This window comes from Lonchura striata, chromosome 8 (assembly GCF_046129695.1).
Source record: "Lonchura striata isolate bLonStr1 chromosome 8, bLonStr1.mat, whole genome shotgun sequence".
Taxonomy (NCBI): Eukaryota; Metazoa; Chordata; class Aves; order Passeriformes; family Estrildidae; genus Lonchura; species Lonchura striata.
In genome coordinates, this window is record NC_134610.1 from 915,807 (window position 1) to 931,623 (window position 15,817).

General features: G+C 51.8%; 1 protein-coding gene across 2 annotated transcripts in view; it reads right to left on the reverse strand.

Annotated features, from left to right (window-relative positions):
- GPD2 (glycerol-3-phosphate dehydrogenase 2) overlaps positions 1-15,817 on the reverse strand; it is a 51,230-nt gene that overhangs the window by 15,692 nt on the left and 19,721 nt on the right. For both annotated transcript variants that reach the window (XM_077784861.1, XM_077784860.1), the window contains exons 6-8: positions 15,117-15,280; positions 2,132-2,284; positions 589-733 (exon numbers count right to left, since the gene is read on the reverse strand). In XM_077784861.1, coding sequence (XP_077640987.1) covers positions 589-733; positions 2,132-2,284; positions 15,117-15,280 — 462 coding nt within the window. The remainder of the gene's footprint in view (positions 1-588; positions 734-2,131; positions 2,285-15,116; positions 15,281-15,817) is intronic.

Consider the following 15,817-nt stretch of genomic DNA (forward strand, 5'->3'; position numbering starts at 1 on the left):
TTATTATTACTGATTACCCTGCCCATCCTCACTTATTCTGTGCTTTGCACTCCTGTTTCCTCTGAGCAGAGCCGCATCCCGGCAGAGAAACTGCACAGGTAGTTTCACATGTGAAGGCAGGCACTGGAACAGGATGATCTTTAAAGTCCCTTCCAAGCCAGACCACGCTGTGATTCCATGATTTAACAGGACAAGCGACTGTAGGAAGGTGCAATCTCTCTGGAAGGTTTTACATGGTCCTTGGTTCCCTGAGGGGGTGACCAAGCAGCAGCACACTCAGCTCGGAGGCATCACTGAAACAGGTGCTTTCACACCTGCCTAAACGCCTTCTGCTTCAGCAGCAGCCCTGCCTCGGGGAACTCTAACTAAAAACCACACGGCTTCAGTCTGTTGTGAATAGCTGAAATCGTTCTCCTCACCGGCACAGCGCCAGGATCCTCTTTAAAACACACAAACAAAAATCAGACTCAAACTGCGCGCTCGGAGCTGCTGCAGAGCCCGCGGGATGCCTCTCCCAGCTGGCTCACACACAGCAGCAGCAGCAGGGATGGCAGAGGTGCCACGCGGGCAGCAGGCTCCCCTGCTCACCTGTAGTACCCAGGCATCACGATGTGCACGCCTGCGCTGGGCTGGCAGATGTTGGGCACCTCCTGATCATCCATTTTGCGCACCGAGTCTGTGAAAGGTCCCGTGGCATTGATAACACACTTGGCTCTGACATCGAACTCCTTGCCTGTGAAAGACAACAGAATCCATCACAGACACCGTTTGTTTCTGCTCACTGACGCTCTTTGTTATTCATCTCCCTATGAACTCAGCCTATTGGAGAGTGCACCCTGCCTGTCTGAACACAACAGCTGGGATGGGCTCTAAAAATCAACCAAGTGCTCACCCAACACTAGATCTGAGAGAAAATGTTTTAGAGTGGAATTCCAGCTTATCTGCAAGGGCAGAGAGAGGCAGGCAGGGTGGAAGTTGCTCAGCTGAAATCTGCCTCTCAAGAAGAGAGATTTCAGTCTCAGCCCGCAGACTCGGTAAATGGGATTGCTACTGTACAGCACGGAGCCTTTTACAATGTCATCTTTGCTTGACAGAAGGGCTGGGATGCAAAGCTCAGTCTGGCCTGCCAAAACACTGGGGTTTGAGTGAGAAATGTGACAGAAGTGGAAGCTGAGTGACGCTAATGGCACGGCCCAGAAAGATGGCTCCTGTGCTGGTTCAGGGCTGTTTGCAGACAGCAATGGCCCCGCTCCTTCCTCCTGGGACATCTCAGGGTGTCCCTGTCCCCTGCAGAGCACCCCACAGACCCCACTCACCTGTGAGCATGTCCCTGCAGCGCACGCTGCACACCCCACAGACCCCACTCACCTGTGAGCACGTCCTTGCAGTGGGACCCTGCACACCCCACAGACCCCACTCACCTGTGAGCACGTCCCTGCAGCGCACGCTGCAGACCCCAAACCCCATACATCCCCCAAACCCCACACACACCCCATACATCCCCCACACCCTCCACACCCCAGACTCACCGGTGAGCACGTCCCTGCAGCGCACGCCACAGACCCCAAACCTCATACATCCCCCAAACCCCACACCCCCTACACCCCAGACTCACCGGTGAGCACGTCCCTGCAGCGCACGCCACAGACCCCAAACCTCATACATCCCCCAAACCCCACACCCCCCACACCCCAGACTCACCGGTGAGCACATCCCTGCAGCGCACGCCGCAGACCCCAAACCCCATACATCCCCCAAACCCCACACCCCCCACACCCCAGACTCACCGGTGAGCACGTCCCTGCAGCGCACGCCGCAGACCCCAAACCTCATACATCCCCCAAACCCCACACCCCCCACACCCCAGACTCACCGGTGAGCACGTCCCTGCAGCGCACGCCGCAGACCCCAAACCCCATACATCCCCCAAACCCCACACCCCCCACACCCCAGACTCACCGGTGAGCACATCCCTGCAGCGCACGCCACAGACCCCAAACCTCATACATCCCCCAAACCCCACACCCCCCACACCCCAGACTCACCGGTGAGCACGTCCCTGCAGCGCACGCCACAGACCCCAAACCTCATACATCCCCCAAACCCCACACCCCCCACACCCCAGACTCACCGGTGAGCACGTCCCTGCAGCGCACGCCGCAGACGCGGCCGCTCTCGGGGCCCTTGAGCAGCCGCAGCACCTCGGTGTAGTTGGCGGCGGCGGCGCCGTAGCGGGCGGCGGTCAGGGCGATGGCCAGGTTCATGCGCGCGTCGTTGTGCTGGCCTGAGGCACGAAGGCAGGAGGGACAGCGGTCACCCGCAGCTCCGGCGGCGTGCCAGGGCGGATCTGTCACTGCCGTCCCCATCACTGCTGTCCCCATCACTGCCGTCCCCATCACTGCTGTCCCTGTCACTGCCATGCCTGTCACAGAGCCCACCGCTCACGGCCACTCGCTTCTGGGCCCTGCCTGCCCCACACCTGCCCTACAGGGACCCTGCCTGTGCCATGGAGCTCTGCCTGTACCATGGGCTCTGCCCATGCCTTCCCCACGGGGCTCTGCCTTGCCCCACGCACATCGAGCCCCACTGCTGCACTGAGCAGCATACAAACCATCCCTCCCTTCCCTTTATCATCCTGCCCTAACTCGGTACCCGCATCCCAGATTTTGACAGGACAACTGGTAATAACCAGCAAGTCTGATTACTGTGCGAACACGACACTCGACATCCAAAACATCCTTTTAGAGACTCTTCCAAATTTAACTGGGTTTTTTTTTGTATATTCCTTTGAACTTCCCAACATACAACATAAAAGCACCCAAAAAAGAGAAATAAGTGGACAAGAATTAATGAAGGATTCTTAACACATATCATTAAAGATTTATTACTGAAATTCCCTCGTTAAAGAAAACCAAGAGAGAGGTGGAGGGACTGTGAGGGGAAGATGATTAATTACTCTGAAATACTGGCTTCACCTGAGACTTTTCCTATTTATTATTGCACTGAAGTTGGAGGCCTGGGTGCTGGCTGGAAAGAATTACTATACATTGAAGGGGCCAGGCTCTGTGTGTCCTGAATAATTAATTTCCGAGCAGGCTAAACTTCCTGAGGTTCACTTGCCCACCTGTTTGGACCACTCCTATCACAGACCGTACTGATAAAGTGATAAATCTGTAATAGATACTGTAGGTGATTAATGTTGCCAGCATTCCCAGCATTTAGTATAAATGGTTTATGTAAAGTTTGGTCCTTCGGATTCTGCCTGCGCAGATCTCCAGCCCCCGTGCAAATCATCTGTTCCCAGCTAAAAGGGCAAAGTTATAAAGATGGGATCAATGGCCTCGCAAGCACCTCCTCCCTCCCCAAACCCCTCATCCTAACCCAGCCCAGGCGGTGCGGTGCCATCCGTCTTCAGCGGTGAGAAAAAGTTACCCAAAGTGTACAGAAACGGCAGCATGATAAAGCACCAATGAAGAAACAAACAGTAACTCCAATTCCACTCAGCAAACAACGCCCAGGATCTGCCGCAACAACAGAGAACAGCAGAACAACTGAGCAAGATGTCAGGAAAAGTTGGGGATGCTCCATCACACGAGATGCACGAGAGGGAACAACCATCGGTCAGAGCTGGCAGGCAAAGCTTTCAGCAAATGCAGGGGCCCTGCTGCTGCTGCCGTGGCAGGGAGGGATAAATGACCTTATGAGGTTCACCTCAAAGCTGCCCACTTTCAGGCAGGGTTGAGAGAAGGTACAGCTCGTGTGCAGAGGGAGTGCTGGGTGAAAAAGGGACAAGGACAGCACGAGCTGTGGTGCAGCAGCTGCTTCCACATCACAACAGGCATTCCAGAGGAACCTGGTGAAAAAGGGACAAAGGACAACACGAGCTGTGGTGCAGCAGCTGCTTCCACATCACAACAGACATTCCAGAGGAACCTGGTGCTCAAGGAATGGCTGGATGTGGCACTCAGTGCTCTGGGCTGGTTGGTGAGCTGAGCTCACAGCTTGGGCTCAATGCTCTTGGAGGGCGTTTCCAACGTAAGTGCTTCAGTGAAACACTTCCCTAGCCTGAAGCAGGGGCTCTCAGGAGCTCATTGCTCTGAGACACCCCCCTGTACTGGGGCTGAACTGGGGCCAGCCTGACCCACACTGCAGGACTCAGCTGTCCCAGGCCACACAGCAGCACCCCTCAGACAGGGCCCCCAAACCCCAACCCTGCCGTGCCACCAGCACAAGGGGATTTGTTCCCCCCCTGCAGCAGGACCCTGGGGCCAGGGGCGTTCAGGCCCCCCAGTCTGCTCCTGCCAGCAATGCCCCAGGTGGCACCGACACAAACCCTGCTGCCTGTGGTGCCCTGGTGTGGGGATTCATCACATTCAGCACAACCCCGCCTCAGCCAATATTAGCTTTGGTCTATGGAGCCCTGACTGTTCAAATTTGGCGAGTTTGCCTCTTCCCAGATTTGTCACTTATTTGTCCAGAGCAAAAGCAATCCAGAGAAGCCAATCAGCAGAATAAATAATGTGGAAATGGGTAGCTTCTATCAAACCAAACTTCCAAGCAGGAATTGTTTAGCAAGCCCCAAATCCAAAGGCTGCTTGGCGTTTTGTTGAGCCTCCCAATGCTCTAAAGTCAGAGTGAGCTCAGGACACTCTCAGCACATGCCAGGATTTGGACCACTGCGCTCAAAACAACATTTTCCTCCTTTCTCTGAACCTCTCATCCATTTCCCCTCATCGTTATTCTGACGCAAGAACCCCCGTGCTATTACTCACTCCTCAGCTGTCCAAAAGCAACTGAGCGCCCATGGAATGCATTTGCAGGCAGAGGACTGGGAAATAACCAGTTCCTGATTAACTACACGGCTAGAAAAACACACTGGCTTCAGATTGATGTGACCTACAGTGTGGAGTCCTTGAGTATTTCATGGCATAAACAGCAGAGATCTGGAGAGGTCTGGATTTGAAAGGAGTAAAGACAGACTTCCTACCTTGGGAATTTATCATCTGTGGAGAACAACAGTGCAACAGTTGAGGAGAGATGGGGTCACAGGATAGTGGTTCTATACTCAGAACAGCTGGAGTTTGCCTTTTTTTCAGGCTGCCAACTGGCATGTGTGTATTCTCCCTAGATAATGGCATTAAAATCCTGCACTTGAACAGAGTGCAGAATATCCTGGACCAGGAGGGGCACACAGGGATCAGCCAGTCCAACTCCTGCCCCGCACAGACCCCCAGCAGTCCCACCCTGTCCCTGGCAGAGCTGTTCAAACCCTCCTGGAGCTCTGGCAGCCTCGGGGCTGTGCCCGTTCCCCGGGGAGCCTGGGCAGTGCCAGCACCCTTCACCCAAAGGGGAAGCACCTTTTCCTGATCTCCAGCCTAAAGCCTTCCTGACACAGCCCCAGCCCTTCCTCAGGTCCTGTTCCTGCTCACAGGGAGTAGAGATGGGAGCTGCCCCTTGGGAGGGAGCTCCAGACCACAGTGATGATCTTTAACACTGGAGGGAAAGGGAAGGACAAAGCACAGCCAAGGTTTTGCATCTGAGCCTTTCTGACCCTGCAATCAACTGCCACTCTGCCCAGACAGAGAGATCCCCCCAACACCAGAGAAAAGCACCCCCAGGCTTTAACTCCTCCAGCCCAGATGTGTAAAACCCTCACTGTCCCTTCCCAGGGTGCCTGTTCAATGACTCCACTCCAGGAAACCCGAGGGGTGTGATCACAGGCAAGGGAACCCCAGCTGCCAGCGAGGCTCTGGGTTACCCACCACAGCCACCCCTGTCCTGCAGAGCAGCCACTGGGGCTCCAGAGCCAAACAGAACAATGATCCCACCTTGCTACCACAGCATCCCTTGGTGATGCTTTGGGGTTCTCCAAATACTTCAGCCAAAAAGTTATTTTCTAACAACAGAGTGGCTAAGCCAAATTACTTTGGCATCTTTCTCCACAGATGAGTACGCCCCTGAAGATCCCCTAAACCTCTAAAGTGTAGGCACCACAGTGAAAAGGTAACAGTGGCATTCCCCAGGAAGAGATGCTCCAGTGCCCTGCCTGGAGAGGACTGTGCTGCTCCAGGGCTGGGTCTGAGCACTTGTTCCTCGCATGATGCCAGCTGCCACCCGCTGCACCCAGCAGCAGGCAGGCACAGCTCAGAAGCCTCCCTGAGCCAGCTGAGGGAACACTGAGCCCCCCTTGGGTAGTGCCTCTGGAGAACAGCAAGGAAACCTGAAATAACCATCCCTCCCTGGTTTGCTGCTTCCACCTGCTGTAATATGGCGACAATTTCATTTTTACTGAGGGCAGTCAACGCAGCTTTTCCCAAAACACTGGCCTAAGTGCTTTCACCAAGTTAACACTGAATCCTCCAAGGAACCCTCAATCCTGGGAGCCACGCTGCTGAGGACATTGAGTGTGCAAAGACAGTTTGAGTAAGTCTATCCCACACCACGTTAAGCCCAACAGAGATGTCATTTGGTTTATAATTGCTTCTTTTTGTGTCATTTGGGAGAATTCTATTTTCACTCCTTAGTAGCAAATGCTGTATTTCTTCACATCCGAACAGACAATGTTTCCGTTGGCGCTCACAGGATCCTCCCCCAGAGTGCACACAGCGTACATTCAATTTTATTTTTATCAGACCTGAGCCCCAGCCAGCAGGGAGTGGTAACAAAGCCCACAGACCAGAGAGATTTGTTTGGGACTGGTTCAGGAGCCTTGTGTGAAAACCAGAGCGTTTCTGAGGGACTCTGGCAGTTCTGGTATGTTCTGTCCTGTGTCACTGTGACAACTACCCCATCATACCAATGCACAGAATCAGAGCCCCAGACAGGCTTGGGATGAGAGGGACCTTAAAGCTCACCTGCCTACAGGTGTATTCCTTACTGCAGCCCTGCACCAGGTAACTGAGGGCACGCAATAAAGCAACACAGGCAGCCAAATCCTTTCCTGCTCAAGGTTTTCTCACTGTGTACACAAACCTTAGCCCAGCCTCACCACACTGAAGGCTGGTGAGTGATGACACAATTATAAATGTGCATTAGGTGTATACAACTACACACCACTAAGTCACCAGACTGTCCCTCTCCTGTAATTTTAAGGAAGTGCTTAACTGCACGAGCAGTTTTATTACAAGCATTAAGCAGGAGCCCAGGAGCTGTTGTGCATATGGAAAGGGTGAGATCCCAGCTAGGCACGATGAAGATGAATCAGCTGGAGTGACTCAGAATCCTTCCAGACTTTTCTGAGCGAGAGCTCAGCGAGTTCTCCTCCCCAGACAAGCAGAGTAAGCTCAGGGGGAATGTCCCCTTTGACTGTGAGTCACAAGTCAGGACAATGCCCTCAGACCTGAACTCTCCAGCTCTTTGAGTCACAAGAAACCAAAGTGGAATTTGCTGCAAACTCCCAGACTTTCTAGGCTATGCAGCACTCACATCCTTGCTCCTGCCCTGCTCCAGGGGGACACATTCTGACTGTCTCCATGGTTCATCCCCACAGCAGCACAGTGACAGCACCCGTGGCTGTGCCTGCAGCTCCTGCAGGGCACACAGAGCCCAGCCCTGCTGGAGCGAGGCCCAAGCAGCTGGGAAGGACATGGACAAGTGGATAAGCACTGGAAATAACCACACCCCACATTTCAGCCCTTTAACACCTGCCCCAAGGTGTGAGCTTTCATGGCAGGGAAAGCCTCCAGCCTCCCCACAGGTAAACTGATCCCAACAGATTCAAACTCAGATTTGACACATCCAGTCTAAATAACCCAGTAGCAGCCACCTGAATTTCTGACCTCCATCTAGCACCAGCTCAGATCACAAGAGCTAAACCTCCCTATTCTTGGAATCACAGAATGGTTTGGGTTGGGAGGGTAAAGCTCGTCCCATTCCACCCCCGTAGCAGGGACCATTTCCACCAACCTGGCTGGGGCACTTCCAGCAGCAGCCACAGCTTCTCTGGGCACCCGTGCCAGGCCCTCCCCATGCTCACAGGGAAGGATTTCACCCTGATCCCCCACCTACCCCTGCCCTCTGGCTGTTTAAAGCCAATGCCTCTGTTCCACTACGATTTGTTCCAAATTCTGTAGTTATAAACAAAGCAGTATCACAAGCAAGAGGCAGAAAACCCAGAAAATATTTTTACAGAAGAAATCCCAATATCCTTCAAATGTCTGTCTGATGGAGTCTGCTGCCAAGTGACAGCACAGGAGCTAAAACTCCTACTGAAACTAAGATCCCAGAAAGCAAAAATAAGTCACAATATCCACCACATCCAGTGACAGACAAAATTTGGAATTCTGGCTCTGTGTGACTGCTTTATAATTACGTTGTTTCCCACTTCTTTTGTATCAGCCTTCAACTTGTCACTACAGTGCGACTGCCGTGTCAGCGGCAGGAAAAGCGCCGTGTTAAAATGCAACCAAACATTGTCACTGTCAGTTTACGGCACGTTGCTGAAATGTCACCGTGACGGGCGTGACGGGGCTGCCGCGGCCGTGCCACCGCGCCAGGCCACCGCGGGCGTCCCCAGTGCCACCCGCCTTCCAGGGCAACCCTGGTGGGCTCCTAGAGGGGCCGGCCCTGCTGGGCTCTGCTTCACCTCCCAGCACAGCAGCGATGGCACGGGCCGAGCCGTGCCACGCAGGACGGCGCCCGGCTGTGGGACTCAGAGAAACGGAGAGTTTCCAGCCAGGCAGAGGCTTGGGAAGGAGCTGGGGAAGAATGTAAATAATTCTTTATCTCTCTTGTTTTCACATTTGTTATAGTTAAGTTCTATCACTGTGCGTCAAGCACTCTGCACCAATGGTGGTGGGCTGTTTTCACTTCAGAATCAATGGATATGGTCCTTGCAGAGCTCTGTATAAAAGAGCAGTGTATTTTGAATAAACAGAGTTTTACTCTCACAGCCTTCTGAATCAGAGTCTTCATCATTCCCGTCCTGCCTTGACAACAACACCCGGGAGCCACGCAGGAGTGCTGCAGGGACAGAGTGCCCTGCCACAGCGGAGAGAGCAGCACTGCTCCCACAGAGCCCACAGCAGCCGGGCTGGCAGAGACCTTCCAGACCAGCCAGCACCACCACAGTCACCCCATGACCGTGCCCCAGCTGCCACATCCAGATGCACCTGCCAGGCACGGTGACTCCAGCACCTCCACAGACAGCTGCTTACAATGCCCGGCCACTCCTCGGTGAGAAAGTGTTTCCAACACTGTTCTGATGCTCACTCCTCGGTGAGAAGGTGTTTCCAACACTGTTCTGATGCTCACTCCTCGGTGAGAGGGTGTTTCCAACACTGTTCTGATGCTCACTCCTCAGCAAGAAGGTGTTTCCAACACTGTTCTGATGCTCCCTGCACAGCCTGGGGCTGATTCCCCTACTCCTGTCCCGTGTTCCCCGGGAGCAGTGAGATGTGCAGGGATCCCACCACCCACTCCCCCTCCCAGGGACACGTCCCACAGGGAGCAGCACCCCTGGCACCCCGTGACTTGCTGCAGCTCCCACAAACAGCCCCGGGCTCACAGCAGAGCTCCATCCCTTCTCCTGCAAGCCACGACACCCCGGGCACCCCGCGGATGTTTGTGCCACAATGAACAAGTAACGTTCAGGAATAATCTTAAATCTTTTTGGTAACATGAGCTGAAGAATTATTCCCCGTTCACTCCTTAACGGACACAAACTCCATCCTTGGCTTATACAAGCATTAGAAAAAGAAAAGAGAAAGGCCCTGAATTCACCGGAATATTCATCATTTCCAACCTTAAACCCAGAGCGTACAAACAGACGAATCCGGCAAGTCAGAAAGCAAAGCCAATTTAATCTGTGGCTCCCCTGAGGTAAATGTAGTTCACAGTCCTGCCCCCACCCCAACCTCAGCCATAATCCCTGCTTCCTGGAGGTAAGAAAGCACTGGAGTGAGGAAAATTCTGCAGCAGGATATAATGATCCAAAATGACAGGGACAATAATGACAATGAATTTCATGTCTCCCAGTCATGAGCCGGGGATGCTTGACTGGGCTGACTCACACGATTAAATTGTTACAGGTACAACAGGAGACGCAGTTATCATCCGCTGCTTTTGGGCAGGCGCCTGGGGCAGCGGGCAGGCAGCGCCATGCACGGCCCCCGTCGGGAGCAAGGGGCTCCTCCCGCAGCCACGCTGCCCCTCGACAGAGGCAAAACTGGGTTAAAGAGGCAGCTGGTGCAGGCCACTGATTTTATCCCTTCTGAACAGCATAAAAGAGCCCTGACGGGGAAAGCGCAGCAGGACCAGAGCGGCGAGGCAGGGCCGTGTGTGCCAGAGGGAGATGGGCAGGGCTGGGAGATGGCAGGGCTGGGAGATGGGCATCCAAGGAGATGGGCAGGGCTGGGAGATGGCAGTGCTGGGAGATGGCAGTGCTGGGAGATGGGCATCCACAGGAGATGGGCATCCACAGGAGATGGGCATCCACAGGAGATGGGCAGGGCTGGGAGATGGCAGGGCTGGGAGATGGGCATCCACAGGAGATGGGCATCCACAGGAGATGGGCATCCACAGGAGATGATGGGCATCCACAGGAGATGGGCAGTGCTGGGAAATGGCAGTGCTGGGAGATGGGCATCCAAGGAGATGGGCAGTGCTGGGAGATGGGCAGTGCTGGGAGATGGGAAGCTCTGGGAGATGGGCAGCCACAGGAGATGGGCAGCACTGGGAGATGGTCCTGCCTGTCTGCGCCAGCTCCAGCTCCAGCTCCAGAGCCCCATCCTGGGCTGGTCCTGCCTGTCCGTGCCAGCTCCAGCTCCAGCTCCAGAACACTCCAAGCCCTGTCCTGGTCTCTCTGCACCTGCAGCCCTGGGGTTGATCCTGCCTGTCTGTGCCAGCTCCAGCTCCAGAGCCCTGTCCTGAGCTGGCCCTGCCTGTCCGTGCCAGCTCCAGCCCCAGAATGCTCCAGAGCCCTGTCCTGGGCTGCTCCTGCCTGTCCATGCCAGCTCCAGCTCAAGCTCCAGCCCCAGACCCAGCCCCAGACCCAGCTCCAGCTCCAGAACACCCCACAGTCCTGTCCTGGGTTCTCAGCACCTGCAGCCCTGGGAGCTGGGCAGCCCTGGGGGCTGGTCCTGCCTGTCCATGCCAGCTCCAGCTCCAGAACACCCCACAGCCCTGTCCTGGTCTCTCTGCACCTGCAGCCCTGGCAGCATGCCCTTTCCAGCCCCGCAGCCTGCAGGATTTCAGGGGCACTCTGAGATGCAGAAGGCCCTGGCACACAGCGGGGCATGGGCACACACCCAGTGTTTCCCAGCTCCACCATGGCCGGAGTGCCTGCAAGGCTTCCTCACCCAGCCAGCCTCAGGCTGGAAACACGAGCAGCTGTGTGTTTAAATTCACCTATGGCAAGTCTGTTCAGTGACAAACTGTCAGAGGTTTTACAGCCAGGGAAGGAAAACAGCCACAGAGTTGTCTGTAATACCCCTATTACAGCTCAACATCTCCAAATATCCATTTGTCAAACATGAATTATAAAGCTATAACATTTCATAATTCAGGACACACTCAAATCCTAGGAAAAATAGCTACAAGAGCCTAAATAAAAAAAAGCATTTATTCCATTTTTGACAGCTTAATGAATGCCCTACTCTTTTGCATTGATTTTTGTGTGTGTGTCTGTGTGTGCACGTGTGCCTGGGAAGGATTTCTCAGGGGGTTTGCTGTAAACAGGGAAAGCAAAATACTCTGCCAAGGCTTCTTCTACTTTTAAATAACCTCCATATTAAAATATTTCAGCAGACAATGTATCTAAAACTACTGAGAATGCAAAAAGCAAAAAAACAACTACTTACATCCCAGTAAACATACTGGAGGTTTGTTGAACAAGACATTAAACAATCCAATACCTCGATGTGGCAAGAGAGTCCCGGACACAGCATACGTTAACTTCTCTTTCAGGAAATAACAGCAAATTCAGAAAGCATGGTCAGCAGAGCCCTAGAATCTTAAATTCAGGATTGATTCCAGAACACAGATTTTCCTTACATGCCTAAGGGCTCACCTTGCAAGGGAAAATATGTTAAAAAAGCCTGCAAGCACCTAGAGACAGAAAAATAATGTATCATAAAGAGAACCGTGCCATTTGGAATTGCTGAACACTTTACACTGACACACTCTGGCCAGCTGGATCCCTGCTTTAATGGTTTTCCGAGTTCTTATCATAATGAACTCTATATAATTTAAATGGAGATTAATTCTTCCATTTAAAGTGCTTTGGAACAATCCTGCCCGAGATCCTGAGCTCAGCCCAGCCTCTCCCCGTGCTTCCTCTCCAGTTCTCCCGCAGCCCCTAAGTGGATCTGACAGATCCCTGCTCAGATAGCAGCCGCCTTCTCCCCCCAAAATGTTGCCTTTTTGCTATTCAGGAGTATCCTAATACCAACAAATGCTAAATGCAGTCTGACATGTCCCCCTAAGAAACAAACTTGTAAGTTGTGGCTTCAAAGCAGACCTTGAATAAATAGGACACGCTGTGTACACCCCGGCTAACATCCAACATATGCTCTGGCTTCCCGACGCTCAGGCAGAGCAGGAATAGCCTCTGGACAAGGCTGTGATTTGCTCTTGCTGGTGCTTCCAACGTTCCTGCTGTACCATTTCTTTGTGGCTGTATAAACAATTTAAGGGATGTAATGAAGACGACCCCGGCGCGGTTGGGAACGCAGCGTCCCCATGAATTATGGATGGCTGGAGGTGCCACGGCCCCACCGGGGCCCACACAAAGACAGGCACCCCTGGGCAGGGCTGCAGCACACAAAAATCAACCTGGACCCAGAGTGTCTGCAGCTCTTCCCCTTGGTGCTGGGGCTCGACAGCTGCCATCATTAACAGCTCTCTTTTCAACAGTTACAGGGACAAGCAATAAAGGAAAGTGAGGAAACAGGATAAAACTGCATTTAACAGCACTTACAGTTGAGACACTCCATCCTTAGAAGGCCAATTTATTGATTCATTCTTTAGGGGAGAGAGAAGGGATGGACAGAGAAGAGAAAGATGTCACCTACTTTAAGACTTGTATTTTACCTTGCCATTATTTAATACTCTGTTTTATGACTAATCCTTCTGAAAGGACTAAAACAAGTTTGATTTCACCACCCCATCCTCTACTTTCAGTTCCGTTCCCTCTCCCTTTGTGCCTGTCCCTCTGGACGTAGGGCGTGACAGTACATCACTAAAATTCAAGCACCACAATTTACAGCACCTAAAGGGAGCCTGCTGAAATGCTGTGACTTGATGGCCATTTCCCGTGGTTAATTAACACAGGTTATTGATCAGGACAAAGCATTCGTGTGGCCAGCCCCACGGGAGCCCCGCTGCCCCACGGGAGCCCCATGGCTGCCCCACAGCAGAGTGACAGCAGCGAGCTGAATGGGGCCCATTACAGCTGAATTAACACTCAGCTGGACAGCCTTCACTCTGCACTAGCTGCAGCCCCAGAACGTGGATATCCTCAGTCCAGCCAGAGAGAAAAGGAGAGATTTCTGCTGGACTGAGGCTGGAAAAAGTCCCAGAGGAATGTAAACAATCTGTTATCTTGCTTTCCATTCACATTGTTTATAGAAATATTCTGATTCTCTTGCTTTCCATTCACATTGTTTATAGAAATGTCCTACCACACTGACCTAGGTCCAGTGCACCAATCAGGTGAAATGGTTTCACTTTAAAACCAATGGAATTAATGTTCACAATGTTCTCTATAAAAGAGAGAAGTGCTTTTGAATAAACACTCAGTTGACCTTCTAAAATCATAAAAGTCATTTTGCCCATCCCTGGCTCAACAACATCATCAGAACACTCAGATGTGGATTATCAACTCACAGACTTCATCCCATTTTGCTCTTCAGGGAAACTGAGGTTTGGCGGAGCTTGGAGAGCTTTTTGAATTTTAATTCAAAGCAGCATTTCTCTACATTCTGCCTAAAACTGAGGATAACTAAGCTGTATCTTACAAAGAAAACAAAATAAAGCAAGACAGATTTTTTTCCCTTTTTTTTTTCTATTTTACTCTTCCTTTCCAATACTGAGTGTGGGTTTGTTTCCCTCTGTTGGGATGGCACAAAACCTCCAGAGACATCTCTCAGTCACTCGGAGCCCTGCCCTGTCTGTGTCTGCCATCAAAGCCCACCTGGCATCTTGATGCTGAATCTTTAGATTTACAGCACTATTTAAAACAATTATTCATGTAAGAAACATGAAGACTAATTTTAAGGCTATCCTGAAAGATGTATCTTTGGAATGCTGGAGTAGTAAATAGCCAAATTATTTATTTAATCAGAAAAAACTTCACTGGATTATAAATAGATTTCAAGCTATAGTGCTCTTATGAGAAGTGTAATTACAGTTAAGAGAACCACTTCGTTCTTCTGGCAGGCTCCTGGGATCCCTTAAAACAAGCTAAGGAATAGCTCAGGGTATGGAAAAAATAAATCTGAATTCCCTCTCTGTGTGCTGTGTATGGCAGGTCCTGGTACTGGGTACAAAAACCACCACATAATCCCACAACTGATTTTGCTACATTTGCAAATTTTTCTCTCATTTCCTCCAGACCTTAAAAATAAGATAAAATGCAGCTTCTATCAGTAGTAAAATCAAGTAAACACCAGGTCCATCCTTTAAATACAACCCTCCTCCCAAATGAGAATCTGCACATACATACTCCTACACGTATACATGAAATTTTAACTGATTTCCACATTGCTGGGCTCTGTCTGAGACACCTCCAATAAACAACACCAGCTTTAGCCTCATAAACCACTCTGGAGTCCAGCACGTTTCCAGAGCTCTTCCCAGTCCCAGAACCCCTTTGATGAGCTGATGAATTGTTCTAAATGCAGCTCTACAAAGGGAAAAGAATTCCCTTTAATATCAACCTGTGTGAAGACCTTTCTGCTGCCCAAAGGTCAGAAACCACATCTCCAGCAGAACTTCACTAGCCAAGAAAAGCCATTGCATTTTCTCCTACGTCCAGTAAGTCGCTGTCGTGAAAATATAACTTATCTCCCAAGCCAGCAATTCAGAGGCAAGCTGAATCCTTCAAGCACAACCCCCAGGCTCACAGCTGTGTCCTCAGCCCAAAAGCAGAGCACAGAGCAGGCAGAGAGGCCACGCACCGTCGTAGTAGACAATGGCTCCCACCAGCTTGTCCCGGCGCAGCATGGGGAACAGCTCCAGGGCCCGGGCCTTGGTCAGCACGTAGCTGCTCTTCAGGCACTGGCTGCCTGCCACCAGGTCATACAGCTTGATCCCAATCCAGTAGTAAGGCAGCTGCCACCACCTGGGGGAAAACGGGCGTGAAGTGAAGAAAGTACAAGCGAAGCACTGAGGAGTGCGTGCACGCTGTTACTGCGGTGCAGAACACAGAATGTTCTTACAGCACTTCTGCCTTGTACAGCTTTACAAGCTCATGGCAACAGGACAATGTAAATACTCCAGACTCAGGTGTTGTTTGCCACTGTTTTCAACTGAGCTACTCCCTGCAGTGAGTCAAGCACATACAAGGATTTGTTTGCTCCAAAATCAGGATCTAAAGGGGGCTGTTGTGCCTCTGTGTGAGATACTGGAGCTGTGTGTGCAAGCTGAGAGGATTCCCCAAGGCAGGGTCTGTGTTTTCTGCACAAACAGGCCAAAGTAAATGCAGGCAGCCACCGCCCTACACAGGTTGCAGCTCTTACAAGCCACTCACACTAAGACAGGATTAATAAAAACAGGAATAGTCTTAATAAAGTTAAGTTCCTTTAGCAAAATCTCCCTGCTGTAAGTAGGCTGCTCCAGGGAGTAATTGCTCTTACAGACTGAAAACCCAACCCAAAGC